Source organism: Brassica oleracea, chromosome C5 (assembly GCF_000695525.1).
Source record: "Brassica oleracea var. oleracea cultivar TO1000 chromosome C5, BOL, whole genome shotgun sequence".
NCBI lineage: Eukaryota > Viridiplantae > Streptophyta > Magnoliopsida > Brassicales > Brassicaceae > Brassica > Brassica oleracea.
In genome coordinates, this window is record NC_027752.1 from 32,105,859 (window position 1) to 32,118,417 (window position 12,559).

At 30.9% G+C, this 12,559-nt stretch overlaps 2 protein-coding genes across 2 annotated transcripts; both read right to left on the reverse strand.

Annotated features, from left to right (window-relative positions):
• Positions 1-3,026: 3,026 nt before the first annotated feature.
• Positions 3,027-4,427, reverse strand: LOC106293942. Its single transcript, XM_013729575.1, has 2 exons — positions 4,012-4,427; positions 3,027-3,400 (listed from the first exon to the last, which is right to left on the reverse strand). The coding sequence occupies exons 1-2, from the start codon at positions 4,378-4,380 to the stop codon at positions 3,230-3,232; spliced, it is 540 nt and encodes a 179-aa protein (XP_013585029.1). The 5' UTR covers positions 4,381-4,427; the 3' UTR covers positions 3,027-3,229.
• A 1,595-nt stretch (positions 4,428-6,022) lies between these two features.
• Positions 6,023-8,436, reverse strand: LOC106344012 (septum-promoting GTP-binding protein 1-like). Its single transcript, XM_013783388.1, has 5 exons — positions 7,894-8,436; positions 7,428-7,551; positions 7,233-7,329; positions 7,101-7,140; positions 6,023-6,410 (listed from the first exon to the last, which is right to left on the reverse strand). The coding sequence occupies exons 1-5, from the start codon at positions 8,242-8,244 to the stop codon at positions 6,162-6,164; spliced, it is 861 nt and encodes a 286-aa protein (XP_013638842.1). The 5' UTR covers positions 8,245-8,436; the 3' UTR covers positions 6,023-6,161.
• Between the last annotated feature and the right edge of the window lie 4,123 nt (positions 8,437-12,559).

Sequence of the window (12,559 nt, forward strand, 5' to 3'; positions counted from 1 at the left end):
AATAATATAATATAGTTCAATATTACATAATATTATGTACTTTTTATATTTTGATATTTGAGTTTAGGTTTTAAATTTAGGTTAGGGTTTAGTGATTATAGTTTAGGGTTTAGTATTCTAGAAGGCGAAGGGGTATGGTTGGGGTTAGCATTAACTTCTTCCATGCAATCATAGACATTTCATAACTTCACGAGTAAATACTATGTCATTTATTTTTTTTTCATTCTATTTGGGTTTAAGATTTATATTTGGGTTAAGGTTTAGTGATTAAAATTGGTTTATATTTGGGTTTAGGGTTTAGTGATTAGGTTTTAGGACTTAGTATTTAGTAGGTGAGGGTATGGTTGGGATCAACATTAACTTATTCCATGCAATCATATATGTTTCATAATTTCACCAATATATACTATGCTATGTATTTTGTTCCATTCTACTTGGGTTTATGGTTTATACTTGGTTTTATGATTTATATTTGAGTTTATAGTTTAGTAACTAGGGTTTAAAGTTTAGTAATTACGGTTTAGTAATTAGGGTTTAGAGTTTCTTATTTATGAGTTGGGGTTGGGATAGTGTTTAGTATTTAACAATTGTGGATGTTGTTGCATCCTCCTATACTATTTTGGCGATATGGAATGGAACACTACATACATATGTATGTGGTCAATAAACGTGTAACGTGGATGTCTTTTTTCTTTCATATGGCATAGTTTTAAGTCACTCCTCACCATATATTATTTGTGATACGTCATGTTTACCAGGTAACTGTAAGTAGAAAGGGTATAACCGGCTAATTTTGGGTGTAAATGTTAGATTCTTCGTTATGTGAAAATCAATGTTATCTACCTAATTTCACTTCTAAATTTGGTTAGATGGCAAATAAGCCCATCATTTTATCATTAAAGACAAAAAAGATAAGAAGAAAAATCGGGTCTCTTTTCTCATTTGCCATTTTTATCATTTTTTATATTGTAGTTTTTTTTTTCTTATCGTCGCTCCGATTATATTGGCTAAATTCATTGGACTTTTAAATTAATATTAAAATGGTGTTTAAAAAGGAGGATTTATCCAATAATATTTTCTCCGTTCTCGAAAGTAAGATTTTCTAGAGTTTATTCTTGTTCCACAAAAATAGATTTCTATATTTTTAAGGTACTTTTGTATACTTTTGAGAAATATTAATTGTGAATTTTTGAGTTGATTAAATTTTATTGGTGGATAGTTATTAAAAAGTTTATTGAAAAATAAATTGTAAATTAAATTGTAAACATTTATTATATTCTTAATAAACGTGAAAACTCTAGAAAATCTTATTTTCGGGAACGGAGGGATTAGTTCGTAATATTTACATGGAAGTATGGGAATCTCTACTTAATCATACAATCCCAAATCATTGTTCTTTTACCTTTGATCATATTTTATAACTAATGTTAAGTGATGTATGATCAATTTTGCAACATCATATAGAGCTCTTGGAGCATGTTGAGCAGCTGTGAAATTATTGAATTCATTGACACTGAAAATTTGTTTGGTTGTATATAAGATGAAATCCAGGAAGGTTAAGAGGCCCTTTTAACATGCAAACCTATAATTAAAAGCTTCTTAATGAAACTTGAAAGGAACTAATTGAATATACAAATCCGTTTTAAACAGCATTTATTATTACATAACTAATTTGATTAGACGCTTCATCTAACACGTCTCGGAACCAAACGGAAAACATCAAATGATTTGTATATCATCGTGACATTATTTACCAAGTGATTTGTACGTATATCATCGCCACAATCACCCTAAAAAAAATAATAACATAACTAACAAAAAAAATATGACATGGATCTTTCTTAATTATGATATGACATAAATTAATTATGGCATAATTTAATTATAGAAATGAATATATAAGGTAATATTTATATTATAAACTTGAAAAAAATGAACAAATTAATAACAAAAAAAACTAAAAATATTAATTTGTTTATTGGAATTTTATATATTTTCAATGTTTCAAATGAAAATTGTAAATGGTATGAATGTATTTCTTTATTACATTTAAGTTTTATGAAAAATTACTTTCTATACCGCTCATGTTTATACTTTAATTAAATATAATATATACATGGTATTATAGTTCATGCTTAAGATATAAAATAATAAAATATAGATAAACATATGTAAATAGTTTTATAGTAGTTTTTATTCTGCAAATAAAACTTCTATGCAAACTACTTATGTTTTATCTACTTTTACAAAAATATTTTTTAAAAATATATACTATTTCTTTTAAATATTTATATCATTCATTTTAAATAATATCATATATATTATTTACCAATCGATCATTGTTTAAGTCTATAATCACTATAAGACGAAAATAATGGCATAAATTATTAAAAATATGATATATCTATTGATCATATAATACAAAAATAAAATAATATTATATTTTATTGTTGTATACAAAATGATTAATTTATATTTTAAAAATTGAATAAAATTAATTAAGTAAAAATAATATATAAAATATTTTTAAAAAAGTTATTATGTCTGCGCATGGTGCATGAAAATATTTAGTATATATTTATATATTAGGTGACACTCGTGTGTTATTGCACATATATACGTATTTACAAAGTAAAAATTATGACAATTGATTAATATTGTATTTCCATTTGTTTTTAAGTTTTAAATCAATTTATTATTTATATGTATGGAAATTGAAGATTGTTTTAACTATTATTATGTTTTTAAAATATTTGAGCATATTGAATCATAATTGGATTGCATCTATCGTTGACTTGTACATTTTTAGTTCCAATTTGGTTGAAATTTTGTTTAAATTTGTAGTTGCATAATATTATATGTTGCATTATATATATATATATATAGTATAACGTCCTTAATTCACCTAGATTATAACTCTCTCATGATTTTGTAGATGATATATAAACGTGGGTCTGTTTGCGAAAGTTCTTTCAGAAGCTATAGGAGATGGTAGCTCTTAGAAATGCATATTGTATACTTTAACATATATCCCAGCGACTTACACTTATATAGATTTAAACATACCATACAAATGTCATTAAGCACATACCAGTGAATACCTACCAGTGAACATGTCATTAAGCACATACCAGTGAACATACAACAAGCAAGTATATACAAGATCGATGGGTGCATATATAAACACCGCCAAATTTATAAGGCTGCTTTAATCCGAATTGATTATTAGTCAGAAGCGACTATTAAAGTTAGCCAACATGGAAATAGGGACGACGCATAATCCTCGACTCCTCAAATCGTTTATGTTGTTTCCTTCTCTGAGATTCCCCATCATACTCATATTTTGTCCATCCGCTTCTTTGATTTGGATTTGATGATCCTCCATGCCTCTCGTATTTCTCTATCGATACCATATCAAAACGTATTACGTGTTATATCCCATCAAATATAATCTAAACATAATCATTTAACATTCCTTATAATCAGACAAACAAATATTGAGTTTAGCTAATAAAACAGGGCCAGGCCGGTCTTAAAAAAATATTATGCAAAATGAATCTTCTTTCTCTCTTCCTTTGTGTTATAATTAAATTGAGTATAAATTTAAAAGGTTAGAAATACTTAAATTTATACGTATGAAAGAAAATTTGAGAGATTACCATAACGAAACTAAAAAAAAAAAAAACCATAACGAAACTAGAAGAGACTTAGTAGTCATGTTTTCTAGGTGGCGTCTGGATATGTTCAGACTGACTGACCTGGGATCAATACCATGCATATAATATTACACATTTGCACTACGACAAAGGGAGATACTACAAAGAAAGATTAGTAATGAAAAAGGAATAAGTAATAATTGGAGGTAAATAATCAATCATATTTTAAAATCTAATTAAAACATATAAACCATTTATAGATTAACCAAAAGAAGAAAAAACAAAAGAAATTTTATGGATTAAAATTCCAACCACAAATCATGTTTTAATTGGATTATGTTAACTAGTATCAAACCTTAGGGCTATTAACCGGAGAGCTAGCCGTGTCCTCCAAAGAATCATCCTCACAAATCTTTTTGGTTCTTGCTTTCCCAAACGTCAACTTCGCCGAAAATTTAACTGGAAAACTCTTGCCGGAAAAGGCGTCAGTGGCGGCATCTGAGACCAGAGAAGGAGAGACGCCAAGAAGCGAACACGAACTCTTGTCTTGATGATCGCTATCTTCCCAGTGATTTCTGTATTGTTTTGAGAAATCTTCGAGATAAGTTGTCCATCCACTCTCCTCTTGATGATCACTAGCATGATGATCAATATCAACATCATCATCGTGATGATCAAAAGGGGCGTGATTTTGTACATAAGAGTTACAAGAGAATGACATCATGTGGGAGAAAGGAGGAATTACAACCCAAACTAAAATCGAATAATTCTTCAAGTGGTTGCGTTGGGTAATGGGTATATATAGGTCGTTATTTTTCCACGGTATTTTAAATAGGCGAAATAAAATTAATTGGATAGATAACAATCGGAATCTTGATGTAGTCATCACATGGGCCCCAAAGCGTTGATCAAAATTATATGGAGAACTAAAAGCCGTCGACGGACTTCTGAAGAAGTGTGAGATTAAGCCATCTTCAGAAAGTATGTTTAAGTTCCAGTATAACTCTCGTAATTTTTTTGTAAAAGTGATATATAAGTCCATTTTATTGTTCCGAAAGAAAAAACCTTTGCATATAGATGTATAAAATATTACAATATTTGGATTTATATTCTTTGGCCGATCGATAAATGTGGTTAATAATACAGTCATATAAGTAGTAAGCAAAACATTTACATTGTTGTTAGACTTAAGATTTGTATGATTTTATTCTTTTCAATGATATGCTTTTATCAATTATTTTGACCCATTAATAAGCTTAGATGAGATTTGACCCAAAAAATAGTTGATTTGCAGGCATTTATTTAAATATTAGCTGAGACATTGCTTTCCACCAAATGCATTTATGCAAGTTAAAAACATTGAACAGAAAAATATCAATATTGGTAGTATAGATATAGTATACGTTTATGTAAAAATATTTCATGATGTCGAATCAAACTTAGACAAAACAACACTAAACCACGATGATTGCAAAAACTAATTTTATAAATCAAATCAAAATCCATAAAGGGTTGGTCAATGTGAAAGTACTATAAACGGCAGATTTCACTGTGGGAAATACGGTCTTCTACTAATGTTTTTCTGATGTGGCCATCTGATTTTTTTGGCCTTGCTACTTCAAAGAATAATTAAATAGTTTTTTTTCTTTTTTGATAAAAGAATAATTAAATAGTTCAAAACCAAAATTCTTAAAAGGGAAATAATTTGATGTATCTTGATTAATTTGTAACCCTAATACAAGCTATATTTAAGAGGGGAGGAGGTATGTTATGTTCGTTGAACTTTGAGCAATCTGATATTGCGTGAGAGTAGGAACTTCGAATAAAGTTGACCCTTTTTGTTATAACGTTTAGCCGTTACAAAAAGATGATGACACTTGAAAGTTGAAACTATTGGATGTGCTATGTGCAGAAATGTCGTCAGCTTAAAGATAGAGCACTTTATAGGGGATATTCGTGTAATAACTATTTTAGTGGTGATGACAAAAAAGAAAAAAAAAACTATTTTAGTGGTAAACATTAGAGAGTGACTTCGAAGTTTTTGTATTTAATAGTGTGATATATTCACAGATTTTTATATTTTATATATATTTCGATTAGATCACTTTATTTTGTACTTAAAATCAAGTAGCTATATAATGGAGTTCAGTTCTATTCTAATGATACTTTACTATAGAAAAAAAAATCAGAACACTATTTAGAATTTACTGGAACCCTACCAATGTCTCCGGTGGTTATTGAAATTAGAAAGATTACAAAAGAATCAAGAAAAAAATCACGATCTTCTCTTTTTTTCTGCTCTTGCTACTTTTCTCTCAATACCTTTTTCTTTTTTTTTTCTTGATGTTTGTTTTAAAAGAAACATATAATATTGAAGAATGCGGGCGAAATCTCCGCCGCATCATGTCTCCATGTTTTATAGACGGCTAGAAACAGTTGTCCGATCAATCACAAGGCGGTGGTGAATGAAAAATATATATACCTACATATATGTTTTGGAAGATGCTAGAAGTCTATGAGTGGTTCTCCAATGGTGAGATTCCGCTCCACAGTCCATGGTAAGTCGAAGAGCTTCGCCGTGACAAACTTGAAGATCTTATTTACGTTGATGTTGTATGAAGCACTCGAGAAGAAGAGCGTCGCGTTTAGCGCCTTCGCGTAGGTTCTCGCCTGGCTAGCAATAGTCCATTGAAGATCAATAGGAAGCTGAATGAATTCATCAAACTTGGTTCCTACCATAACTGGAATCGCCGTCTACATATAATAAAACATAAAACAACATAAATGTTTTGTTTTGCCTCATCAACAAGTAAATAGAGTCAGAAATGGATAATATATATTCCCTCCGTTTTTTAATATAATTCGTTTTAGAGAATTTTTTATGTTCTAAATTATACGACGTCTTCGGTTTTCTATATAAAATTTATTAACACGATTAATAATAATATACCTTCTATTTTATTATTGGTTGATTTGTGGTTAAGTAAATAATTAATGATGTTTTTGTTTAGAAAATATAAAAAATTAATGATTTTTTAATCTATGTAAACAATTCTAAAACGGCTTATATTAAAAAACAGAAGGAATATAAAACAACATTAATGTTTTGCTTTGCCTCATCAACAAGTAAATAGAGTCAGAAATAGACAAATTATAATGAAACATTAGTCTTCATCACAATATTTTACAGACTAATATACAAAGTTTTTATATTCCTTAAATTATGAAAAATATAGATTCAACTTAAAATGTTTATGGCACACTAAATCTCAGAATCAGGCCTTCAAGTAAATTTAAATCTTACACATGAGTTCTATAACTCGATTTGAATTCAAAACTCTGAATTAAACCTATTTTGATTAATCAACAATTCAGAATCCACATACCAAGACTAATTATAAAGAGACTGAATTGGTAATGATAGTGATATGTTTGAGATCTCACCTGATTAGACATTCTAGCTTGTTGATACCAGCTGATTACACTGCATAATGATAAAGATAAAGGAAGCATTTAGCTTCAAATTCAGAATAATTTATCAAAATTAATGTTTCAAAGCCTTAATAGTAAAATCACCTGTTAAGTGTGCAACGACTAGTTAGATCGAACATGAAGAGAATAGCTACAGAGTCCTTGCAAGCTGTGGGTATTAGATCCCGTGATCTCTCAGCTCCTATAAAATGTAAAAAAAAAAAATCTAATTAAGCTAACTAATCGTCCACCAAATCACATCGTAGTAACAAATAGTCGTAATGTTATTTAATTGATTACCTTCTAGTTCCCAGATACTGTAGGAGATGCGAGCACCCCCCATGGATAACATCTTGTCCGTACAACTGATCCCTTTGTCCAATATTCTCATTTCAACTTCTTCATCTTCACCAACATATTTGGCCTTCATAATCAAAAATTAATTGTTAATATTTTTAAAATTCCCGACTTTATTTTTACCACTGGAAATAGATATTGATTTTATGCTTTTTTTATCGATCGTTGAAAATAGTTTTTCGAAATTTTGGTTTCAAAAATAACATTCCGTATGAAATAAGATTTGAACCTGGAACACGATAGACTAATCAGTTATATATATTACAGACCAAACTAAAGTGACTGCCAACACTTTAGTTTGATTGATATCTTAGAAATCAAACGTCTGAATTTTAGTGACTTTTGTATGATTATGACTTAATATTCGAAATTTCGAAAGAGACGTAAGTGGATTTTTTTGTATACTAACCAGGAAGCAAGTTTTGCCGATCTCGGGATCTCCTAAGAGGCTGATTTTGAGAGAAACCAGATCAGAATCCGATCTCCGGTGATTATTATCGTGTTCGCGTACCGATATGCGGCGTACGGCCTCACCGCCAGAGGCATCAAGGGAGGGGATCGGAGGAGGTTGAGGACGAGAGACAGAGGGAGAAGGAGTGGCGGCGCGTGACAGCAAGAGATATCTCCGTGATTTTCTGGGAGCGCAAGCGACGATTCTGCTCCAGAGAAGACGCGTGAATCGACGGAGAATCAAAATCCGACGGTTCACTCTGTTCTTGAGATTGTTTAGTCGAACGATCTTAAGACAGGACTGAGCCATTCTTGTGACAGATTGTAAGAATCTAAGGGAGAATTAAAAATATAGAAGATAAAAAGGAAGAAGAAGGCAGCTTCAAGAAGATCTGATGATGGCCAGGGAGAAGCTGATTGGTTCCATATTGGCCGTGAAAAGAGGAAAGAAGAGAGAGAAGCAATATTACGTGAAAGCTTTTTAGGTTTCTGTGTGTTCCTCATTTTTTTCGGAAGCGACGACGACACACTTAAAAGCTTTTTTTTTTTAATTATTATTAATTAACATTTTAATTAAAGTTTACTTAATTTATTGGGGTGTTTTGAATTTTTTTGGTAGGCAACGAACTTTTCTGGTGAGAATGAGAAAGGGAGGTGGGGAGATTTTTCGGATGTGACGACCACATACATAATTTTCTGGGCCTACGTTGACCTTTAAATTTATGTAACGAAAGCGACCTAACAATCAGTCAGATCTTACGTGCTTTGCAAATTCTCTGCTGATATTTTCTACATCTTTTTTAGCCTGATTACTTTGACAAATTGAAAAACTGCAACACTAGTTTCTAGCATTTAAAAAAAAGAACACTATATTCAGAATTGGATAATATTTTTTACTAAAACTCTTATGAAGAAAATAATCTCTTATTAGTTTGTAGTGTTGCTAGTTGTTGAGTTAATGATTTAGCGAAAATAGATTCTATGTTATTGAAATATTCGTAATGTTTGCTTTTTAATGATTTATAACAAGCTTTTTAATGGTTCAGAGAACGATTTTTGTTAAAAATGGGAAAGCCCAGGGTTTGTAAGATGAAATGTTATTTTTTCATTAATCTAATATCATCAAAGTTATGCAATAACTTTGTTGTTAACATTTCAAATTATTTAAAATATTTAAAATATTTGGCAACAAAGCATGCAATGATGTGTGTCTTTAAACTTGTCTTTATGTACCCACCACATGTGAGTAATGTTCTTGGATGATTACACAATTGTGGGTTTCTTCCTATAATTTCGATATATTGAATCACAAGTTGAATTTTTTTTTTTTTTTTTTTTTTTTTTTTTTTTTTTTTTTTTTTGTAACTTCACAAGTTGAATTGATATAGAAAACAAGTTTCAAGATTCTCTCGACATGATCAATATATTACAAGAATAAACAAACCATATGATATTGAAGAAATCAAATGCTGTTGATTTAATTCGGTTTTAAAAGTTTTCGTTCAATGATGAATGTTGGGTTAATAATTGAGACCCACGTGAATTTTAAAACCACGCTAATAAACAAAATAGCCAACTCAAAGACATGCCTCCGACCACTGTGGCTCTGTTTTTAATTTATTTAAACTTAATTGCATTATCGTCTAGACTCTAGTGGCTGCTAACTTTTTCGTTTTTGAATGATTTAATAAAGTTTGGGATTATATTAACTTTTTTGCTAATCTTATATTATCCTTTCTAAATCAAATAATTGCATCTTTCACCACCAGTGCCCAACGTTTGATGCACCACCATGCCCAACTTTCCAACTTTTGTTCAAATTATTATCAAAAGCTTGCAGTTTCTTATATCGCGGGTCGTACGTAGATACAAATCGTGCATCTCCGATATATGCCATTGTTTTAGTACATAACTATGTATAAACAAACGAAAGCCAGCTTAAAAAAAGACAAATAAACGAAATAATTTGTAGAGTTACAAAAAAAAAAAACGAAATAATTTGTTGACAACAAAGGGCGCTAATGGAACGTGGCAGCCACTGTTGCCATAAACTATATCTATAAAGAAATTGTTAGTTTAAATCCTTTTTCTACTTTTTATTTTTTTAGGTGATTAAGATCCTTTTCTTTTAGTTCTTGTCAAAGTTGATGAGAATAGCAATTTAACCAAAAATGACATTTAGTCTAAAAACTAACAGGAATTTGTCTTTCCACATTTAGTTTATTTTATGTATTTCATAATTCTTATTATGCTTCGTTATATTTACATTAAACACGACGTGTATGTTTATAAAATTTCCATTAACTATAGGAAAACAGACTCATTATGTGGTGAGGAGAGAACCAGCATGCCTTTTACTCCATATTTTTCAGTGTCACAACGCAAACAAAGCTGGGCTCATTATGTGGGTACTTGTTCAATACCCAATTTCAGTTTTCGTAGCCCCATGATATTTGGCACAGTGATGACCCTGCCCAATTTATGAGAAAACCAGTTCCTGTTTTTTTTTTTTTGAACATTCAGAACGTAGAAATTTTTAAACAACCGAAGTGCACCACATTCAAAAAGAGAAACCTTGAAGGATTTCCAATCAAACAAAATTTCAGCACGTTAGAAGTTGCAGGTACGTAGTTAGTAGCAACAAAAAAAAGAACTAAGATCTATCCAATATAAGAAAATTAGGATTTTGGAGAGGCATATGCAAATTAACAGTAATAATAAAACAATAATCATTTCAATCTGCCATCTTCTTTATATATAAAGAACAGATTGAATCCCTCCCAGGCAAGACACGTCAACAATTCGAAGTCTCACGTATCGACATGTGTCCCGTGGTCTCAATACGTCCCGTTTCATTAACTCAGATATTCTGGTGAGTTGGACTTCTTTCGTTACACATACATTTCGAAGGTTTTTTTGGGCTAAAAAATCGGATGGGCTTAAGTTTAGATATAGAGGCAGCCTGATAGCCCAATAGTGAACCCTAATTGTAGTGACGGGAAGAAATGTAGCTTTAGAGTTCGGCTTTCTTCTTTGATCTAATGCGACTTTTGATCTTCGTCCTTATCTCTGAAACGGTCTGAGCTATGTATTCATTGTCTTTAATCCTTTTAATTCAATCAACCACGGCCGTTAAGAAACATCGCCATGCTCTTCAAATGGCTGGTCATTACACTTCCTCCACTAACTCTGAAATTGATTGCGCTGATTAAATCAGAAACAACAACATCTCCACCTATTCATCTTTGTCCTCACTGTATATAACATAGAGATTCAAGATAATTGGTTAGTGCTTGAAAATGTCTTTTTTTCTTCACTTAATAACGGTTCCGTTCAGAAATAGATTTCACCGCCGCACCCTTCAGTGTCAGATGAATAAAAACTTTGAAGATCTCCATTTTGTTGTCGAGACTTACAAATCCCATCTATCAAAGTGATTGATCTTCCCAACTTTCCAAATAATCCAGAAATGAATGGTCTGAAAGTTTTTTTGGTGTCAAAAACATGTATTTGATTACTTTATTTGAGATTGCCGAAATGTATTTTCTTGGCCCTGATTTAAGTTTTCCACCTTCCAATTTCACCAGAAAGGGAGCTACCTTGATTTGATTAGCAACAAGGCCGACATATCTTTCAAAGTTGCAGTGTAAAGTCATGTCCATGGCCAGGTACTACTTCTACTGTCTCAGCTATATTATGTTAATAATGTGAAAGAATTTTTTTTTCATTATGGTATCTCACCAATGAGTTTTGATCTGTATATTCCGAGTCTCTGAATTCTCATATATTATTGGTACTAAACTACCACTGTGCTTTGAAAATCAGGTTATCATGTCACTTCTGATTTTGTTGGTCTGTTCTCATCATACAGAGGAACACAACGGTAAAATAGTTTTGAAAACCCTCCATCTAATTGGAAACTGTCTCCATCTTATTCAGTGTTTCCCAAATTGTTTATATTCTAAAATCAAAGTCTTACAACTGTAATTGATGTCTCAGCCAATGGAATATTGCTCAAGCAGATGATGTGTAATTGATGTTTTTTCTTCTAAAGCATGAGAATGACTAAAGTTTTTGTTTTTAATTTCTGGAAGATTTGAATCTTTGATGCCTTTTTTAATATCTTCACCATCTTTTGATCTTTGACATGGAAGTACTAAGATCTATATCCTTACCTCTTTGATTGCAGGCTTGCAGCTTGATCATACCCATCATCTTGAAGGAGCTCTGAATCAATTCTCTGTCTTATTCAGTATGCCAGAATCCAGATCCGTTAGTATTATGTTCCAAAATTGTGAATTCAGTATGTGTTTCAGTTAAATCATTTTGGAGTATTGTGTTGTTGTTGTGATAGATAAGCCTAAACATCATAGCTTTTCCAGATTCGTTAGACATATTGTGATAGATAAGCCTAAGCCTGCTATTAGCATGTTCGAGTTTTGGCTTAGTGTTTGGAGATTTGAGTGTATATTCTCGCTATGTGTATTAATGTACATGTAGATTCTGCAATTTTTTTTTTTGTTTTTGTTTTCACTTTTCAAGCATCTATATGATATATCTAAATTGAATAAATTCTCTGCAGAAAACAACAGATGACTGTTTGAATCAAGAGAATGACAAATGAC